Raw genomic sequence first — 17,788 nt, 5'->3', positions numbered from 1 at the left:
GCAGAGGAATTTAATTCAGTCCTAGTATACTCTCCTAATACTGTATTTAAATTAATCTAAAATTAGGGCAATGCAGAATACTTTGTTTTTTTTAAAATTGACTTTATTGAGAGAGGAAGGCAGAACGTGCACGCAGGGATGGGAAGGGGGGAGAGGGAGAAAAAGAGAGAGAGAGAAGTGAGAGAGACACATGGATCGGTTGTCTCTGGTGCACACCTGGACTAAGGACTGAACCTGCAACTGGGTATGAGCCCTGACCGGGAATCAAGTCAGCGACCTTGCAGTGCATAGGAGGATGCTCAACCAATTGAGCCACACAGGCCAGGGCTTTCTGTTTGTTTATTTGTTAATCCTCACCGAAGGATATTTTTACATTGATCTTTTAGACAGAATGGAAGGAAGCGGGAGAGACAGCGAGAGAGAAGCATGGATGTGAGAGAGACACATTGATTGGTTGCCTCCCAACCGGGGCCGGGGATTGAGTAAGCAACTGAGGTATGTGTCCTGGACCAGAATCGAACCTGAGACCCTACAGTCTACTGAAGATTCTGTTCTACCCACTAAGCCAAACCAGCTAGGGCAATGCAGAATTTATACTAAGTTTCAATAAAATCTTAAAATTAACAACTACATTACTCTGCTAAAACCAATGGGATATTTGTAGATCTTCAGAAATGATGCAGAAGCAATTAATAATATAGATTCTACCTCTTATTAGAGTCATTATGTAACTATCACAATTAGTAATTAGAAGTTATATAATACTTTTTATGAAAAAAAACCTCAAATCTTTTCATAGGTTAAAATTATATTTAATTTTACTCAGAAAAAGAAAAGCAAATTATTCATTTTTTTAAAAAAGTAGTTATTAATGCCTTAGCTGGTTTGGCTCAGTGGACAGAGCATTGGCCTGCAGACTGAAGGGTTCTGGGTTCGATTCCAGTCAAGGGCACATGCCTGGGTTTCGGGCTCCATCTTGTGCAGGAGGCAGCTGATCAATGATTCTTTCATCATTGATATTTCTCTCTCTCTCCTCCCTTTCTCTCTGAAATCAATAAAAATAAAATTAAAATTAGTTATTATCTTTGTCAAATCAAAGAATCACTAAAACATAAATTTAAAAAGTAGTTATTAAATTATTTTAATGAACAATGTTAACAAAAAAGGCAGACTATGCAATAAAACATGGTAACACAAAACAAAATGTTTTAATTGTTAAGTATTAACAGTACCACATTATTTTCTGAATAAAAACTTAAGTAACTTATTACCACATTTTACATTATAAATCATTACATTTCTTTCTCACGGAATACAAAATGGCTACTTTTTTATTAATATAGTTTTGACCCATAAAATATAAGCCTATAAGATTAGAAAGAACCACAGTAAACATAAACTCCTAGGCCTTAAGTATATTTAGTTGGGTTTCATTGTGGCCTGATAAATCTTTTTTTTTTTTTTTTTCAGAGAGAAAGAGAAAGAAACACTGATTTGTTGTTCCACTTATTTATGCATTCATTGGTTGATTTTTTATGTGCCCTGACCAGGGTTCAAACACGCAACCTTGGCTTATCCATACAATGCTCTAACCAACAGAACTACCTGGCCAGGACTTCACCTTACAATTTTTTGACTTAACTATGATGCGAAAGCGATATGCATTCAGTAGGAACTGTACTTCAAATTTTGATGTCTTCCCAGGGAATGTTGATGTCTGTTCAGCAGCAATGATCATGGGAGATACTCTGCAGTGTAATGAGTTGCCAGTGTTTTTTGGATATTATGTTTTACATCCCATCAAGTCTACAAAACACCTGTGTTTACTGTTTCTGGTGAGAAAAGAAAGGCAATTGCTCTTGAGATAGAACTCGAGATAATGGTCCAACTGTAAGCTAACGTAAGTGTTCTGAGCAGGTTTAAAATGGGCTTTGCTGCCGGGACCGGTTTGCCTCAGTGGATAGAGCATCGGCCTGCGGACTGAAAGGTCCCGGGTTCGATTCCGGTCAAGGGCATGTACCTTGGTTGCAGGCACATCCCCAGTAGGGGGTGTGCAAGAGGCAGCTGATCGATGTTTCTAGCTCTCTATCCCTCTCTCTTTCTCTCTGTGAAAAATCAATAAAAATATATTTAAAATGGGCTTTGCTAAGTTATGATGTTCAGTAGACTAGGTATATTAAATGCATTTTTGACTCACAATAGTTCTAACTTACAAAGGGTTTATCCTGATGTAACTCCATTCATAAAATTAGAAGCATCTGTCCTGCTCTGAACCTTTACTATTCACAATCCCTGACCCAACACTACCTCTTTTATCTTCTTCAGACTATTTTCCCTCAGTTCCAGGCAAGAAAGATTACCAATGTCAGTCATCTTTATTTCATGTCCCACCAACAAAACTGTCTATATGTTCCTCATCCTTGTTTGCTTCCTTCAGTCTCCAAGAAGAAGTTTTCAAGGCCACTCCCTCCATTTGTGCTTTTGATCCCATCCTTCAGCTCTTTCTACATTATTCCATCAATTAGCCCTTCCTTCTTACGCTTTTGACGATTCCTTCACTATGTGACTTGTCTACTTTAATTAATGTGCTCGATAATCAATATAAATAAAATCATTGCATTTACCCTGTGCCTCTCCTCAGTGACCATCCCCTCTTCTAAATTAAACTTAAGAGTCTTACTTTTTTTCTACACTCTTTTACCCTCAACCTCCTATCGTTGGTAATTATTCTTGCAAAAGTTATAATCCCCTTCATTACGCAAAATTTAATGAATATGTTTCAGCCCTTATTTCTCCTGTATTTGTGATAGTTGACAGCTTATCTATTGATCCAGCAAACATTTATTGAACACTTACTGTGTGCTCTTCACTGTGTTTGTCACTCATAACTAAGGCATACGTCTGTATAGGTTTGCACTATTAAGACTCTTCTGGTATTTGGTTTACCTTCTCTGAAATTCTTCATTGCTTCTCTATGGCATTTCCTCCTACACATACCATCATGATTTGCTTTACATAGTTAAGTGCTTCTATGTTGGGGACATAAATGTTTTTGTTTTTTTATTTTTTTTATTTTTATTTATTTATTTTTTAAAATATATTTTATTGATTTTGTACAGAGAGGAAGAGAGATAGAGAGTTAGAAACATCAATGAGAGAGAGTCATCGATCAGCTGCCTCTTGCACACCCCCTACTGGGGATATGCCCGCAACCCGGGGATATGCCCGCAACCCAGGTACATGCCCTTGACTGGAATCAAACCCAGGACCTTTCAGTCCCCAAGCTCTATCCATTGAGCCAAACCGATTTCAGCCAGGGGACATAAATGTTTACAATGGCTATATCCTCTTGCTCGATTAATCCCTTTATCATTATGCAGTGTCTTTCTTTGTCTCTTATTATAGTCTTAGTTATAAAGTCCATTTTGTCTGATATAAGTATTGTTCGTTTGCATGAAATATCTTGTTCTGCCCTGGCTAACTAGCTCAGTTGGTTACGGTATCATCCCAATATGCCAAGAATGCAGGTCCAATCCCAGTCCCTGGTCAGGGCACATACAAGAAGCAACCAATGAGTGCATAAATTAGTAGAAAAATACATCGATGTTTCTTTCTCTCTTTCCTCTCTCTCTCTCCCTACTTCTCCCTAAAATCAAGAAAGAATAAAAAGGGCTTCTGCGGTGAGTGGCACATGTAGAGCAGCTTGATTGTTCTACATGCGGAATTGACACAAAGAGATTTCAGAAAGTTTTTTGGTTCTTGGGCAGCTGGTGATCATTGGTCCTGGCGCCCACAAAAACAAAACAAAACAAAACAAAAATCCTCAAACAAACAAAATAAAGTATAATAAATAAAATAAAGAAATAAAACATATATCTTTTTCCAGCCCTTTGCTTTCAGTCTGTGTATGTCTTGAGTTCTGAGGTGGGTCTCTTACAGACAGCATTATATATGGGTCTTGTTTTCTTATCCATTTAACTGCCCTATGTCTTTTGATTGGAGCATTTAAGACATTGACATTTAAGTGGTTATTGATAGGTACATATTTATTGCCATTTTTTCTTTATTCTCTCCCCGGCCCCCCTGTATTTATATAGAAAAATACTGAATAGAAAATGCATCAAATTTTCCAATGCTTCCCTGTTGGGCTTCAAAATCATATCATGAATTCAATTACAATGAAATAACTTTTAAAAAAGGATGCAGAGACCTTAACAGAATAGTTAAAAGCATGTTTTCTTAACTATAAATTCTCTAAATTCAGAAGTTTTGAAGTTCCAATTAAACAAACTTGTGATACTAAACACTAAATATGAAAGGCACCATTTACCAATCCAAGGTTTACCTGATCTAAGTACAATAATCCAAGAACTATAACAGACTTATATGAATATTATAAACATCCATAGTTTTATTTTTACTGAATACCATTTTTTAAATTTTACTATTATGTTATGGTAGCCATAGTAAAATTAAAAAGTAGAGAAAAAGGCTGGGACTGGTTTGGCTCAATGGATAGAGAGTCGGCTTGGGGACTGAAGGGTCCTGGGTTCAATTCCGGTCAAAGGTGTGTACCTTCGTTGCGGGCGTGTCCCCAGTGGGGGGTGTGCAAGAGGCAGCTGATCGATGACTCTCTGATTGATGTTTCTGACTCTCTGTCTCTCTCCTTTCCTTTCTGTACAAAATCAATAAAATATATTAAAAAAAAAAAAAGTAGAGAAAAAGATTACCCATAAACTCACTGCACTAATACAACCATTATTAATATTCTAATTTACTTCTTTCCAGTCATTTTCCTGGTCATACTTGACATACCTGTAATTATAATGCCCACAACACTATATATCTAGATTTTTTCACTTAATTTCCATCAGTTTTGATCGTAGATTTTTTACATCAATAGTAAGTTATTTCACAAAACCAGTAAGAAAACAGAGAACATCAAAGAGTTGTACAATACGGTTTACCTCATAAATAGGGAGCGTAGGGGAGTTCCATGCATTGATTCTTGATTCATTGACGTCAACAACCGTCACCCTGATCTCAGGGCACATCTGAGCTATGACACTGCACGTGGGTCCTCCGACGTAGCCCGCACCGATGCAACAGATCTTCTTAATTTCAAACATGACTGCGCTGGAAGAGACACAGTAGGCCTGTTGTACTATTGAAGACAGAAAATTTAAAGTCACCTTGCAGCCGAAACTGGTTTGGCTCAGTGGATAGAGCGTCGGCCTGCGAACTGAAAGGTCCCGGGTTCGATTCCAGTCAAGGGCATGTACCTTAGTTGTGGGCACATCCCCAGTAGGGGGTGTGCAAGAGGCAGCTGATCAATGATTCTCTCTCATCGACGTTTCTAACTCTATCCCTCTCTCTTCCTCTCTGTAAAAAATCAATAAAATATATTTTAAAGACACCTTGCATATTCATCCCAAAATAAAAACTGTCAAGGTGCCATATCTGGAAAGATTTCCTACATTCACACTCATTAAGAATGATGAAAATAGCCGAATCCGGTTTGGCTCAGTGGTAGAGCATTGGTCTGCGGACTGAAGGGTCCCAGGTTCGATTCCGGTCAAGGGCATGTATGTTGGTTGCGGGCACATCCCTGGTGGGGGGTGTGCAGGAGGCAGCTGGTCGATGTTTCTCTCTCATTGACGTTTCTAGCTCTCTATCTCTCTCCCTTCCTCTCTGTAAAAAATCAATAAAATATATTTTAAAAAAAATGATGAAAATAGTATAAAAAATAACATTCCAATTGGATGACCAAACCTGTTCTCAGCTGCACTAGTATGAAACGTATGGAAAAAATTACAATAACTGGTATTCCTGGAGAAGAGCCACAAAGATTATAATGACCAAATATTTAGAAAGTCAAGAAGCAAAATTAAACCTTACTTAGGCCTCTTAACACACCAGGACAACTTTGATTGTGGAGGTAAAGTTCAAGGGTGAAATACAAGTGCAATTCCTGCTTAAATAAATGCTGGTATACAAAGGTCAGCCTTGAGACCGGCTTAGACAAACACAGCGATAGTAAGATTAGTTCTGCAGTCCAGAATCGGCCTCTGAGATTATACTCTCTACCCAATCTGGCTTCAGCAGATTACTTTTAGGTATTTGACAGAGATCTTAAACTCAATTTCAAATTTAATCAGAAACTATGATGTAGTTTAAAGAAATAAATTTGTGTAGTAACCAAAGCTGTAACACAGATTTTTTTTTTAATCCTCACCCGAGGATATTTTTTCCATTGCTTTTTAGAGAGAGTAGAAGGGAGGGACAGAGAGAGAAAAAGAGAGGGAGAGAAACATCGATGTGAGAGAGACATATCGATTTGTTGCCTCCCACATATGCCCCAATGGGCCAAAGATCAAATCTGCCCTTGACCACCGGGAATTGAACCAACAGCCCTTCTGTGCTCAGGCTGATGCTCTTAACCACTGAATCACATCAGCAAGGGCTTGGCAGATTTTCAAAAACCATTAGTTAAATTGATTTACACTAGTCAAAATTACGAAGGACAAATTTATACATAAGAATGTCAGTTTATTCATTATAGTGAGAACAAAAACTGTCAAACTGATCAAATTCTTGGAATTTCACTCCTTGTCAAGACCTCGGACATCTAATTCATGGATTCCAAAGAAAAGAAAAATGATAATCGGAGAGTTCAGTAACTTTTTGTATATTCCTACATGGGTCAGAGAAGGCTGATCTAATTACCATGCCGGGCAAGTATATCCCTAATCTTCACTGGTTCTCTGAGTAGATTTCCCTACTGGAAACGAATGAGCTGACCAAACCATAAAAGTATCCTGGTCTGTATTATTAACAATTAACCCTGGCTTATAAATTGATCTTTAGTAGTCATAAAGAGCAGATATCAACTCATAGAGTCTAATCTCTAATGACTTTTTAAAATTGTATAAAGAAACAAAGTTTTAGTAAAACAATAAATACTAGAAACCTCCTGCAGGAAAATTCATGCACCGATGGGGGGTGGGGCATCCCTCAGCCCAGCCTGCCCCCTCGCCCAGACTGGGAGCCCTTGGGGCAAGAGGCAAAGCAGCAATCAGGGGAAGGTGACGCCCCATCACACCTCAGTGCCAGCAGTGCAAGCCTCAGCTGGACCTGGTTACCTGAGCCTTAGATGGCCCTGGGCGGCTACACAGCCACCATCAAGGCTTGCCTGTGCCTCGGGCTGGTCCTGTGCGGCTGGGGGCTGAGGGGGTTGAGGAACTCTGGAGACAGGTGTCCTGGTGGGGCTGAAGGGACGGAGTGCCGCCATCTTTGAGGGCATGACAGTCAATTAGCATATTCCCTCCTTATTGGCTGTGGGCGCTGCCATCTTTGCACCAGCAGGAGGGGCGATTAGCATATTCCCTCTTTATCCAATAGGGTGAGCAGACAGCAATACTCTTAGTGAAATACACACAAAGAAATTTGTTTTTTGTTTTGAATAGGTAATACATTCATATGGTTCAAAAATTAAATCCATATAAAAAGATATATACGCTAAGAAGTCTCGTGCCTACCCCATCCCTACTACTTGGTTCCCACAAGCAACTCCTTTATTAGATTTTGTGTATCCTTCCAGTAAATACAGGTAAATATATAGCAAATTCTAATAATTTTTTCTTCCTAAATTCAAATGATAGAATACTATATACATTATCAACATTTGTTTTATTTTCCACTTAATGCATTCTGAAATCCTATGCATTTCCTCTCTTTTCTCTTACTTTAAAAAAAAAGTTATACCATATTTCATTGTGTGGATGTACTTACCAAAGCCATGCTAAATCCGGTATTCTCTCCTTAATAATCTAATTAAGTGGGTTGACAGTTTCTTATCATATGAAGCCATAAAAATATGGTATTCTCGCCCAGCTGGTATGGCTCAGTGGTTGAGCATCGATCTATGAGCCAGGAAGTCACGGTTCAATTCCCAGGCAGGGCACATGCCCAGGTTGTGGGCTGATCCCCAGTGTGGGTTGTGCAGGAGGCAACCTATCAATAATTCTCTATCATCATCGATATTTCTAGTCCTCTCCCTCTTCCTTCCTCTCTGAAATCAATTAAATTTTAAAAATTATATTCTTGCCCTAACCGATTTGGCTCAGTGGATAGAGTGCCAGCCTGCAGACTGAAAGGTCCCGGGTTTGGTTCCAATCAAGGGCATGTACCTTGGTTGCGGGCACATCCCCAGCAGGAAGTGTTGCAGGAGGCAGCTGATGAATGCTTCTCTCCCATTGATGTTTTTAACTCTCTATCCCTCTCCCTTCCTCTCTATAAAAAATCAATAAAGTATATATTTTTTAAAAGAAGTAGTGAATAGCCCTAGCTGGTTTAGCTCAATGGATAGAGCATTGGCCTGCGGACTGGGTTCGATTCCGGTCAAGGGCACATGCCTGGGTTGCAGGCCTGATCCCCAGTGGGGGACATGCAAGAGGCAGCCGATCAATGATTCTCTTTCATTGATGTTTTGATCTCTCCCTCTACCTTCCTTTCTGAACAACAACAACAAAAAAACACACACATATATATATATATATATATATGTGTGTGTGTGTGTGTGTGTGTGTGTGTGTGTATATATATATATATATATATATATATATATATATATTTATATATATAATAGTGATCCTAGAATGAAAATGAATTGAAAGAGTCTTGAATGCCTCTTTCAGGAAAGAATGGCCATAACAATCCATGAGACTACAATTTAATAACTTAAGGTAAAATGCTGAAAGTGACCTAAGAATCAATGGCATTAATGTAGCTAAAATCTAATAACTACACTGGGGGGAAAAAAGAAAAAAAAAGGGCGGGGGGCCTGGGGAAACAAAGGGAATGATCAGCCTGGAAAGAGGGAGTTAAGAACAAGAATGACATTGTTTATTTCAGTCCTGTCTACAGAAGAGTACACAGAATGTGGAAGTCAGAAGTATTCTGACTTCAGAGAATAGGGCAAAAACAGGCTTTCCCAATGCTTGGATGGCATATTCCCCAAAATTCTTTGTTCTGATTCCATGCTGCCTTATGAATTCAGATTTCCAGGAACCATAATACTAGAAAGTGATGGCCTGGATTTGAGACACAAGTATTCCAGGCACTGAAGTAAAATTTCTCTACTGTAATCGCAAAGTCCCATTCTAGTGTATTCATCAGTCCCTTATGAGCTTAATCATCGTAAGTTAACATTTAAAGCCTCAGTAACTTTGGGTTCACGGAGGAGGGGGGATGGAACTACCTTCCAGATATGTAAGGCTGAAGATCAAGTCCTGAAGTGTAATGAACCTGAAAAACTTACACTGTAACACCCTTACTGGACAGCTAGCCAACCTCTCTAAGTAAAATCAATAAATTTAGAATACGTAAAAAGTGTCATCTCAAAGTATTTTTGGACCAGAGAATGTCTTTGGGTTACCACCTAATCCCACAGCTGATAGGTTAATAGGAGAACCAAAACAGGTGCTGGCTGCACATGCTTAAAAATGCAGAGTAATGCTGAACTTGAGGGTTTAGACGTGGAGTCTCAGGTCACTGAGCACATCCCGGCGAACAAAGTTCCTAAGATGCAGCAGAGAACTCACAGATCTCCTGGGCAGATTAAGCCACACAGGAGCGCTCCCTGCCGGAGAGGATCCGACTGAAAAAGAGCTGATTGTCCTAAACAAGAAGAGGGGGTCGCACAGGAGAAAAAGAAAACCAGAAGAAACAAAAACGTATGCCCGGAGAGTAAAGTCAGCATAAAATAAATGCTAATAAAAACAAATAATAATAATAAAAATAAAAACATGGATTGAATGTGTACATGAGGCAACTTGAGCTCAAGAAGTTCATAGTTTAATAAGGTTCTCCCAGTTCTTAGCTGTTGCTGTTCGCCTTGATACCTAGAACAGGAGGCTCTCAATACATATTAATTGAATGAATAACTCTCCATGAGGGTCTACCTTTATAAATGAAGACTATTATTTTAATATCTTTTGCTCAGATGGCTGATCAGAGTATTTTTGCAGAGACTGCCCAGAGTATGTCTTCCCAGTTATTTCTTACCCACCTTGACTGCAAGGCTGTATTCAGCTTGTCTCGCGTACAACAGATGGAGTACACGATTGATGGACTCCTGTATTATAGAATTACATATGTTTCTGGGATCCCTACATTGCTATTTCATAGGAAGTGTGGCTGTAAATAACAATAGGAAAATGATGGGAGAAGTTGGACATATGATCTGTGCAAATCCAAATAAATTATCTTTGGAAATTTCAATAACATTTTCAATAAGCTTTAATAGAGAGCTTGATACAGTGTTAGTGATATACTTTCCCCGACACGATGTCTTCTGATTTCATTTCCTATTTCTACTTTTTTGTACCTTCTGACCCTCCCTATGGGGCTGTCAGGGAAATGGGAACGCTTGCTTTATAAGTCAGTTTGAAATGAGTTTTTTACCTCTGTATTTTGGGAAAGTCACAAGAAGCCAGGTGATTCCAAAACTACCCTTCATTGTAAAATTTTACAAATTGAGGTCAATATTTCTACCTAGAATAGGTGGCTAACAGACAGGGAAGGTCCTACTACAATCTAAACTACATATAATTCCTCCTCCTCCACCCCTCTTCAGCTTGCTGCACAGAGCATTAGACTAACTGTAGCTGGATATGTCAACTTCACAAATCATTTCAGTCATTTTCAAAGGTTATATACTAACAGATGCCTGACCCAGGAAAAATACTAATGTTGTATCTAAAGGGTTTCTTTAGCTGTGGAAATAGTGAGACTGGATGGAAAAGATTCTCAGTTATAGATTTTATGTTAGAGAAAGAAGTACAGTGGTCAGAGAAGAAATGTGGTCCTTCTGATCAGGATTGTCTACCACTTACCTCTAACTAGATGCTGGGTATTACCAAGCACATCTCTGAGCAGACAGTAAGCTCTTTCATTTCCAGAACCCCCCTGAAGAAACAGACCAGACTACTGTTCTCTATTTCTTAGGGGATTTGAGGAAACTCAAAGACTCACTGTGTCTTCCAGGGCAATCAATGGACAGCCCTCTTCTGTACATACATCCATAAAAAGCTCCCAGCCAGAGAATCCCTCTTTTCTAGATTCCAGAATCCTCAACCCTACTCCATTACCTTCCTATTTAAGAGGTATAATTTATCAAGGAATTATGCAAACATGCTCTCCTAAAGCACCCAGCACAGGCCTCCCCAGACATGAAATAAAACAATGTATATGGTGTAGCGGCAACAATGCATTCCAGGACATCCCATACAAGATGCCAAATAGAATGTCTTAGGGTTTCGCCCTCAAAAGGGCTTCCTGGCTTCGTTTTCTCGTTAGTTTCTTAAAGAAGAGCCCATGGGTGAAGAAAGCAGCAGCCCCCAGGTAAGCAGACTTCACACACCAACAAAAGACCATGCATGATTCTGAGACCAAAATGGGGTCCCTAACCAGGGGGCTGCTTCCTTCGGGGAGGCATCGGCCTTCGGGGGAGGGCCGGGGAAATCTCCTTTACTTCAACTCAGAAAGTGAGCAAAAGCAGAAAGAGATGTGCCTGGAAGACTCGCGATAAAAGTCCGGGATAAGAAGCCCAAGCAATGCCATCCTAGGGCAGCAGATCCAAAAGGCGATTCCCGCCCAGAGCCTAAAGGAGGAGGAGGCGGGGGTCTTGAGGCAGAAAGCCCGGGACTGAGCGCTGGGAGGGACCGTGGAGCAGCGTGCACACCCCTTCCCCCCGCAGCCCCGCTCCCTGCACACGCGGGACCCCGGAGCATCCCGCCGGGGCGGAGGGCCATCCGGGGAAAGGCGCTTACCCACTTCCAAGCACCGAGCGCGGCTTCCACTCCGGTCCTCACGCCGGTGCCCACGGCTCGGACAGCTCCTCCCTCCGGGCCGCACCGCAGCCGCTCCGCCAGGTCTCCTCTCCCTGCAACGAAAGTCCCGGGCCTGGGCCCGTATTTAAAGGCTCCTGCCCGAGAAGGCGGAGGCTTCATTCCCCTGCTGCCAGGCCCTCCTGGACTCCTCTCCCAGCCGCGAGCCAGCTCCTCCTCCTCCCGCCACACCAGGCCGGGCCCGCCCCTGCTTCCTGCGGGGGTTCAGGGTCGGGGCGGGGCGGGCCCAGTCGAGGCTGGGGATGGTCAGGCCGCGCCCCCTGTCGAACCTGGACCAATCGGATCTAGCCAGGTAGACGGCCCCGCCCCTGCCGCGAACAGCTGTGGGCGGAGCTGCGTCCGCATTGGTCCTCTCGGGCTGCTGGGCGGGGCCCCGGGTGCGTCACCGCCTTCGTTGGTTGTGTGAGGAGGCGCTGGGATCACGGTGGCGCCCCGCTTCCCTCCCGATCACCGGGTGTTGGCTAACGGTCCGCGCTGAGGTGCTGCCGCATGCGCACCGGGTCAGGCATGCTTCGGGGCTACGGGGATTGAGGGGGAGACGAATCCCGTTGCTACGCGAGGGGACCGGAAGGTCCGGAGCCCCCTTTCCGGTCTCCCCGGGAGCCCCGAGGGCAGGCCTCGTCATGGGCCCGCTAGATTGACGGTCAGACGGGGCCGGCGGCTGACTCCCCTCCCACGCCCTCCGGGCCTGCCTCACCCTGCGGGCTTGCGGCCTAAGGTTGAGTCAGATCCGGCCCGAGCCGCCGCCGCTTCTGGGAAGGAGACGCCTGACGTCTGGAGGATGCTAAGTCCTGTGGTGACTGGACCACGGAGTGCCCCCGCCCCGATCCCTGGGGAGGAGAAGCGGGACACCCACGCCCTTCTGAGTTGTTTTGTAGAGTTGAAACTCCTGCCAAACTCAGGATCTGGGGTATCTGTGCGTGATACTTAGCAGAATATGCAACATGGAAGTACCGTGCATGAGGGACGGTAAAATTAACTTAGGGAGCCTGCCCACTTTCAATGTGGAAGACAGGTCTGTTTCTCTGGTGACCATCGCAAGGTCATTTAAACCTCAAAGCAAAGCAGTCATGACATTTGGTTCCCTTCATTAAGAATTCCATCAGCTGCCCTAGCCTGTTTTGTTCAGTGGATGGCGCCTCGGCCTGAAGGGTCCCGGGTTCGATTCCAGTCAGGGCACCTGCCCAGGTTGTGGGCTCCATCCCCGGTAGGGGGCGTGCAGGAGGCAGCCAATGGATGATTCCCATCATTGATGTTTCTATCTCTCCCTCTCCCCTTCCTCTCTGAAATCAATAAAAACATTTAAAATAAAAGAATTATATTACGTATCAATCTGTACTAGAAGTCAAAGCATTTTTAGATATGTCATGAAATCAATTAGATTATAAAAACCTTAAAATACCGCATAGATGATATTTTTCTTGATAGGATCATGACAACTTTTTTTCTTTTTAATATATTTTTATTGATTTTTTACACAGAGAGGAATTGAGAGGGACAGAGAGTTAGAAACGTTGATGAGAGAGAAACATCGGCCAGCTGCCTCTTGCCCACCCCCTACTGGGGATGTGCCCGCATCCAAGGTACATGCCCTTGACCGGAATCGAACCAGGGACCTTTCAGTCTGCAGACCGACGCTCTATCCACTGAGCCAAACCGGTCCCGGCCATGATGACAACTTTTAAAAAGCTGTTGAATGTTGACTAAATAAAATAATTTGCTGTGGTTTGTATAAAGTGTGATAGTACACATAGGTGGTGTAAACTCTATGCAGTTAAATTCTGTCATCCATCAAATATTTAGTGCGTTAGACGTTATCCTAGAAACCAAAGATGCAAAATGAATCAAGATCCAGTTCCTTATTCCAAACTCACAGCTAGTAGGAGAGAAATGAACACAAATAATTGCAATGCATGTACTACTATAATAGAGGGTATCAATTTTAAGTTGGCATATAGATTTGTTACCTATTACAGTTGGCTAATAAAAAATAATGTACTTTTCTATTCTTCCCCTTCTTATGAATTCATTTTTCTACCTATTAATCACTTAACATTTTTTGTTAGTATTTTGATAATAATCACAATCTTCACAGTAATCAGAAAAATCTCAGAAATTAAATCAGAATATCAATATTAGCTAGAAGGGACCTTTGGATCTAGGATAGCCATTCTCAAGATGCGCTGACAGTCTTTGAGACCCTTTCAAGGGATCCAGGGTGTCAAAACATTTTAAAGATACAACTAATGTTACTTGCTTTATTCACTCTCTTTCTGTTTCAACCATATATTGGAATTTGCTAGACATTGTAATATATTGAATGCACACTTTCAGATTTACAAAACTGTCAAGCACGACCTGGCTGCTGTGCTCATTCGTTACAGCATTCGAAGGGTCATGGGGTCATTTCCCAGTCAAGGGTATGTATCTAGGTTGCAGGTTCCTTCCCAGCTCCAGACAAGAGCAATTAATGTGTCTCCCTCACATCAAATCTCCCTTCCACTCTCTCTCAAAGTCAATGGGGGAAAAATATCCTCAAGTGAGGATTTTTAAAAAGTCAAACAATACCAGTCTTCTTACTAATTTTTTATTTGGCAATATAATAATTTTTTAAAATATATATTTTTAATTTTTTACAGAGAAGGGAGAGGGATAGAGAGTTAGAAACATCAATCAGCTGCCTCCTGCATACCCCCCACTGGGGATGTGCCCTCAACCAAGGTACATGTCCCCTCCCAGAACTGAATGAAGGAAAGCCTCATTTGGCAGCTGGAAGGCCCCAATAGGTCCTGATCACTTGTCAGGCCTAGGGACCCTATCCATGCAAGAACTTCATGCACCGGGCCTCTAGTAATATATAACCATCTCAATAATTTATAGAACTTTTGCTTTCCAAGTATTGTTCAGTTTACCTATATGTTGCTTTTTTCTTCTTCCCTCCATATAATTTTTTTCAACTTGCACAGACCCTCTGCAATTTTCCTAATTCCCTTCAGTTTTTTATTAACTCATTCAGAACTTTAGCACCACCTATTTTCTTTCTGTTTTTTAGACACACCTATTTTCAATTCTGTTACCCAAACCATATAATTTTTAAAAAAATATATTTTATTGATTTTGTACAGAGAGGAAGGGAGAGAGATAGAGAGTTAGAAATATTGATGAGAGATAGACATCGATAGGTGCCTCTTGCACACCCACTACAGGGGATATGCCTGCAACCAAGGTACATGCCTTTGACCGGAATCGAACCCGGGACCTTTCAGTCCCCAAGCTGACGCTCTATCCATTGAGCCAAACCGGTCTTGGCCCAAACCATATAATTTCTTCCAATTTAATTAGGGTTCTTAATTCTTAGAAAACTTGACCTTTTTGGTGAAAAGTAATTTATATTCTTCAGATTAGCATTACATTCACATTTTTAAGAGATATCTTTCAAATAAAATATAAGACATTCATTAACAGATTTAAATCAATCCTCTAGATCACATGTGTCAAACACAAGGCCCGCGGGCCAAATCCGTCCCGCCAGGCCTTGCAATGTGGCCCGCACCGCGCTGTCATCACTGCACTCCGCTGCGTTTCCATCACAATGACAGTTTATGACTGTTCAGTAAACCATTCGGCCCTCGATTTAGGCTGGATTTTAGATTTTGGCCCCTTCTCTGATTGAGTTCGACACCCCTACTCTAGATTCTCTGTAATAAGAAGCCAAAAGTAGGGAAACTCTGATTAATATTTCCGTATCCTATTATTTCAGAATACATAGATATTTAATAATTTTTACTATTAAACCCAGCAAAACCAAAGTTTCAAGTTACCAACGACTTTGAAAAACTATGTTTAGGTGTATATATTCTTATTACTGAAAAGCTTTTTGGAAACTGTTCGTTTTCATTACATTTATTTATTATGTCTTACAACTTTATGAGATTTTAAAATTTTTTAAAATATATTTTATTGATTTTTACAGAGGGGAAGGGAGAGAGACAGAGAGCTAGAAACATCGATAAGAAACATTGACCAGCTGCCTCTTGCACACCCCCTACCAGGAATGTGCCCGCAACCAATGTACATGCCTCCAACTGGAATTGAACCTGGGACCTTTCAGTCCGCAGACCGACGCTCTACCGCCGAGCCAAACTGGTTTCGGCAAGATTTTTAAAGCCAATTATTACCCAAGCATTTTCTTGGCAGATTTTGTAACAGGGACAACATGACCGTGGCAGCTTTTAGGGGGCGGGAGAAAGGGGGTAGAGGGAGGAGGTTTATTTCTCATATTTTTCTTTCTGAGTAGAATCCTTATGATTTAACAACATGAAATCTTACATATAACAACAGATTTTATCCTACTTCACAACAAAAACAACCCCTAAAGTAAATAAATGACCACTCTCAAAAGGTGAGACGGGGACATTAGCCTTAGAATCTTATCTCACACCAACCCAAGCACAGCAAGTGACCTTTGGTCCCAGTGGTGCAAAGCCCAAACAGCAGAGACAGGGTTCCCTGTTCATAAAATGGCGAAGAGCAAACTAAATCTCCAAAAGAGAAGAAAGCTGAGCAACGACCACCGGTAACCGAAGTTGCATTGCAGTCAGACAAGATCTCTCTCTATAGCTAAGCATCTCAGGCGGCTAATGCCTTGGGAGAGAGGTAGGGAGGGGCCCCAAGATTAAGAACTCTTGGCAGCAACTGGGAAGTCCCTGCAATCCCTGCCACGGGGTCAGCCCACCATCAGCAGCTAGGGACCCCGGCAAAGTGGGATATGCCCTCATCTTTAAAACAAATTAAACCAAACAACAGAGACACACACAACAACAATCCAGAGACACTCTTAAGTACAATATTTACAGGCACACACAACCCACAGACAAAAGCTTTACACTGTGCTTCTTATCTGCCCAGCCACAGAAACCTCAGAATGTCCTGTGTTTAAAAAAAAAAATTTTTTTTCTTTAAACCTCACTGAAGCAGAGCATGTCTCTTGCTATGTAGAGCCGATCAGGCTTGCTCAGAAGAGGGCAGTGAATGCTTCTGGTGCCATACACAGTAAGTGCTTCCAGTGCCTTACAAAGAAGCCCAGATGAGAGGCAGCAAGTGCTTAATTAATAACAGAAATGCTTAATTTAACTTAAGTGAAAGGATGGGAATTGCCAGGGCTGAGAGTGGCACTCCATAGGAAAATTCCTGGCCATGCTGCAAAGAGTCCCGAATTTCAGCCCCAGGAACCCTCAGTCCAGACAGCAAGTGGGATTCCCAATACTCACCTCAGAGGAGCCCCCACTTGTAATCCAGATTCTGGGCCCCAAGGTGTCTCTTTTTACACCTGTTTTCCTTCTGAGAATCAGGACACCCTGGCCATATAAATTATCACTGACTCTTTTAGAAGCAACTTGAATATAATAGACTACTACATTTTTCTAGAGAGACTATAAAATTGACAGATAAAACAAGATTCAGTAAAGTACTTCAATTTAGTTTTAACAGATCTTATTCTTTTTTATATTTTTTTTCTCAGAATGCTTCATGAATGTCTTTTACTATTATTATTATTATTGATTTTTAGAGAGAGAAAAGGAGAGATAGAAACATAATTGATCAGTTACCTCCTGCCCACCCCCTACCAGAAATTAAGCCTGACACCTAGACATGTACCCTGACTTGGAATTGAACCAGCAACCTCTTGTTGGTTGGGTCCATGCTCAATCACTGAGCCACACCGGCCCTGCAAATCTTTTCTTTTCCAAGCTGTCTAATCACACTGACTCTAGCATTCTGGACAGCAGCTGGGGTTACAATTATCTTAATGCTTTGGAGCTATCCAAGTCTTGTCTGCAATTCCTGCAAAATCTCTTGTAGTTTCTGCATTATAATCT

The 17,788-nt window shown here is 41.6% G+C and overlaps 1 protein-coding gene and 1 non-coding gene across 9 annotated transcripts in view; one reads left to right on the top strand and one right to left on the bottom strand.

Moving 5' to 3' along the window:
* Window positions 1-12,099, bottom strand: part of UGDH (UDP-glucose 6-dehydrogenase) — a 46,998-nt gene extending 34,899 nt beyond the window's left edge. The window contains exons 1-2 of one of the 8 annotated variants that reach the window (XM_036418372.2): window positions 11,836-12,099; window positions 4,968-5,136 (exon numbers count right to left, since the gene is read on the bottom strand). In XM_036418372.2, the coding sequence (XP_036274265.1) occupies window positions 4,968-5,136; window positions 11,836-12,011 (345 nt within the window). In that variant the 5' untranslated portion in view covers window positions 12,012-12,099. Of the gene's footprint in view, window positions 1-4,967; window positions 5,165-11,831 lie in introns of all 8 variants that reach the window. The other 7 variants (XM_045573324.1, XM_036418336.2, XM_036418361.2 and 4 more) reach the window with 7 other exon arrangements.
* On the top strand, window positions 3,665-3,794 carry LOC118710662. Its single transcript, XR_004985478.1, has one exon. It is a non-coding gene; the product is annotated as a U11 spliceosomal RNA (small nuclear RNA).
* Window positions 12,100-17,788: the final 5,689 nt, after the last annotated feature.

This window comes from Pipistrellus kuhlii, unplaced genomic scaffold (genome assembly GCF_014108245.1).
Source record: "Pipistrellus kuhlii isolate mPipKuh1 unplaced genomic scaffold, mPipKuh1.p scaffold_m20_p_1, whole genome shotgun sequence".
Classification (NCBI taxonomy): Eukaryota; Metazoa; Chordata; class Mammalia; order Chiroptera; family Vespertilionidae; genus Pipistrellus; species Pipistrellus kuhlii.
This window is presented reverse-complemented; position numbering and strand designations above follow the sequence as displayed.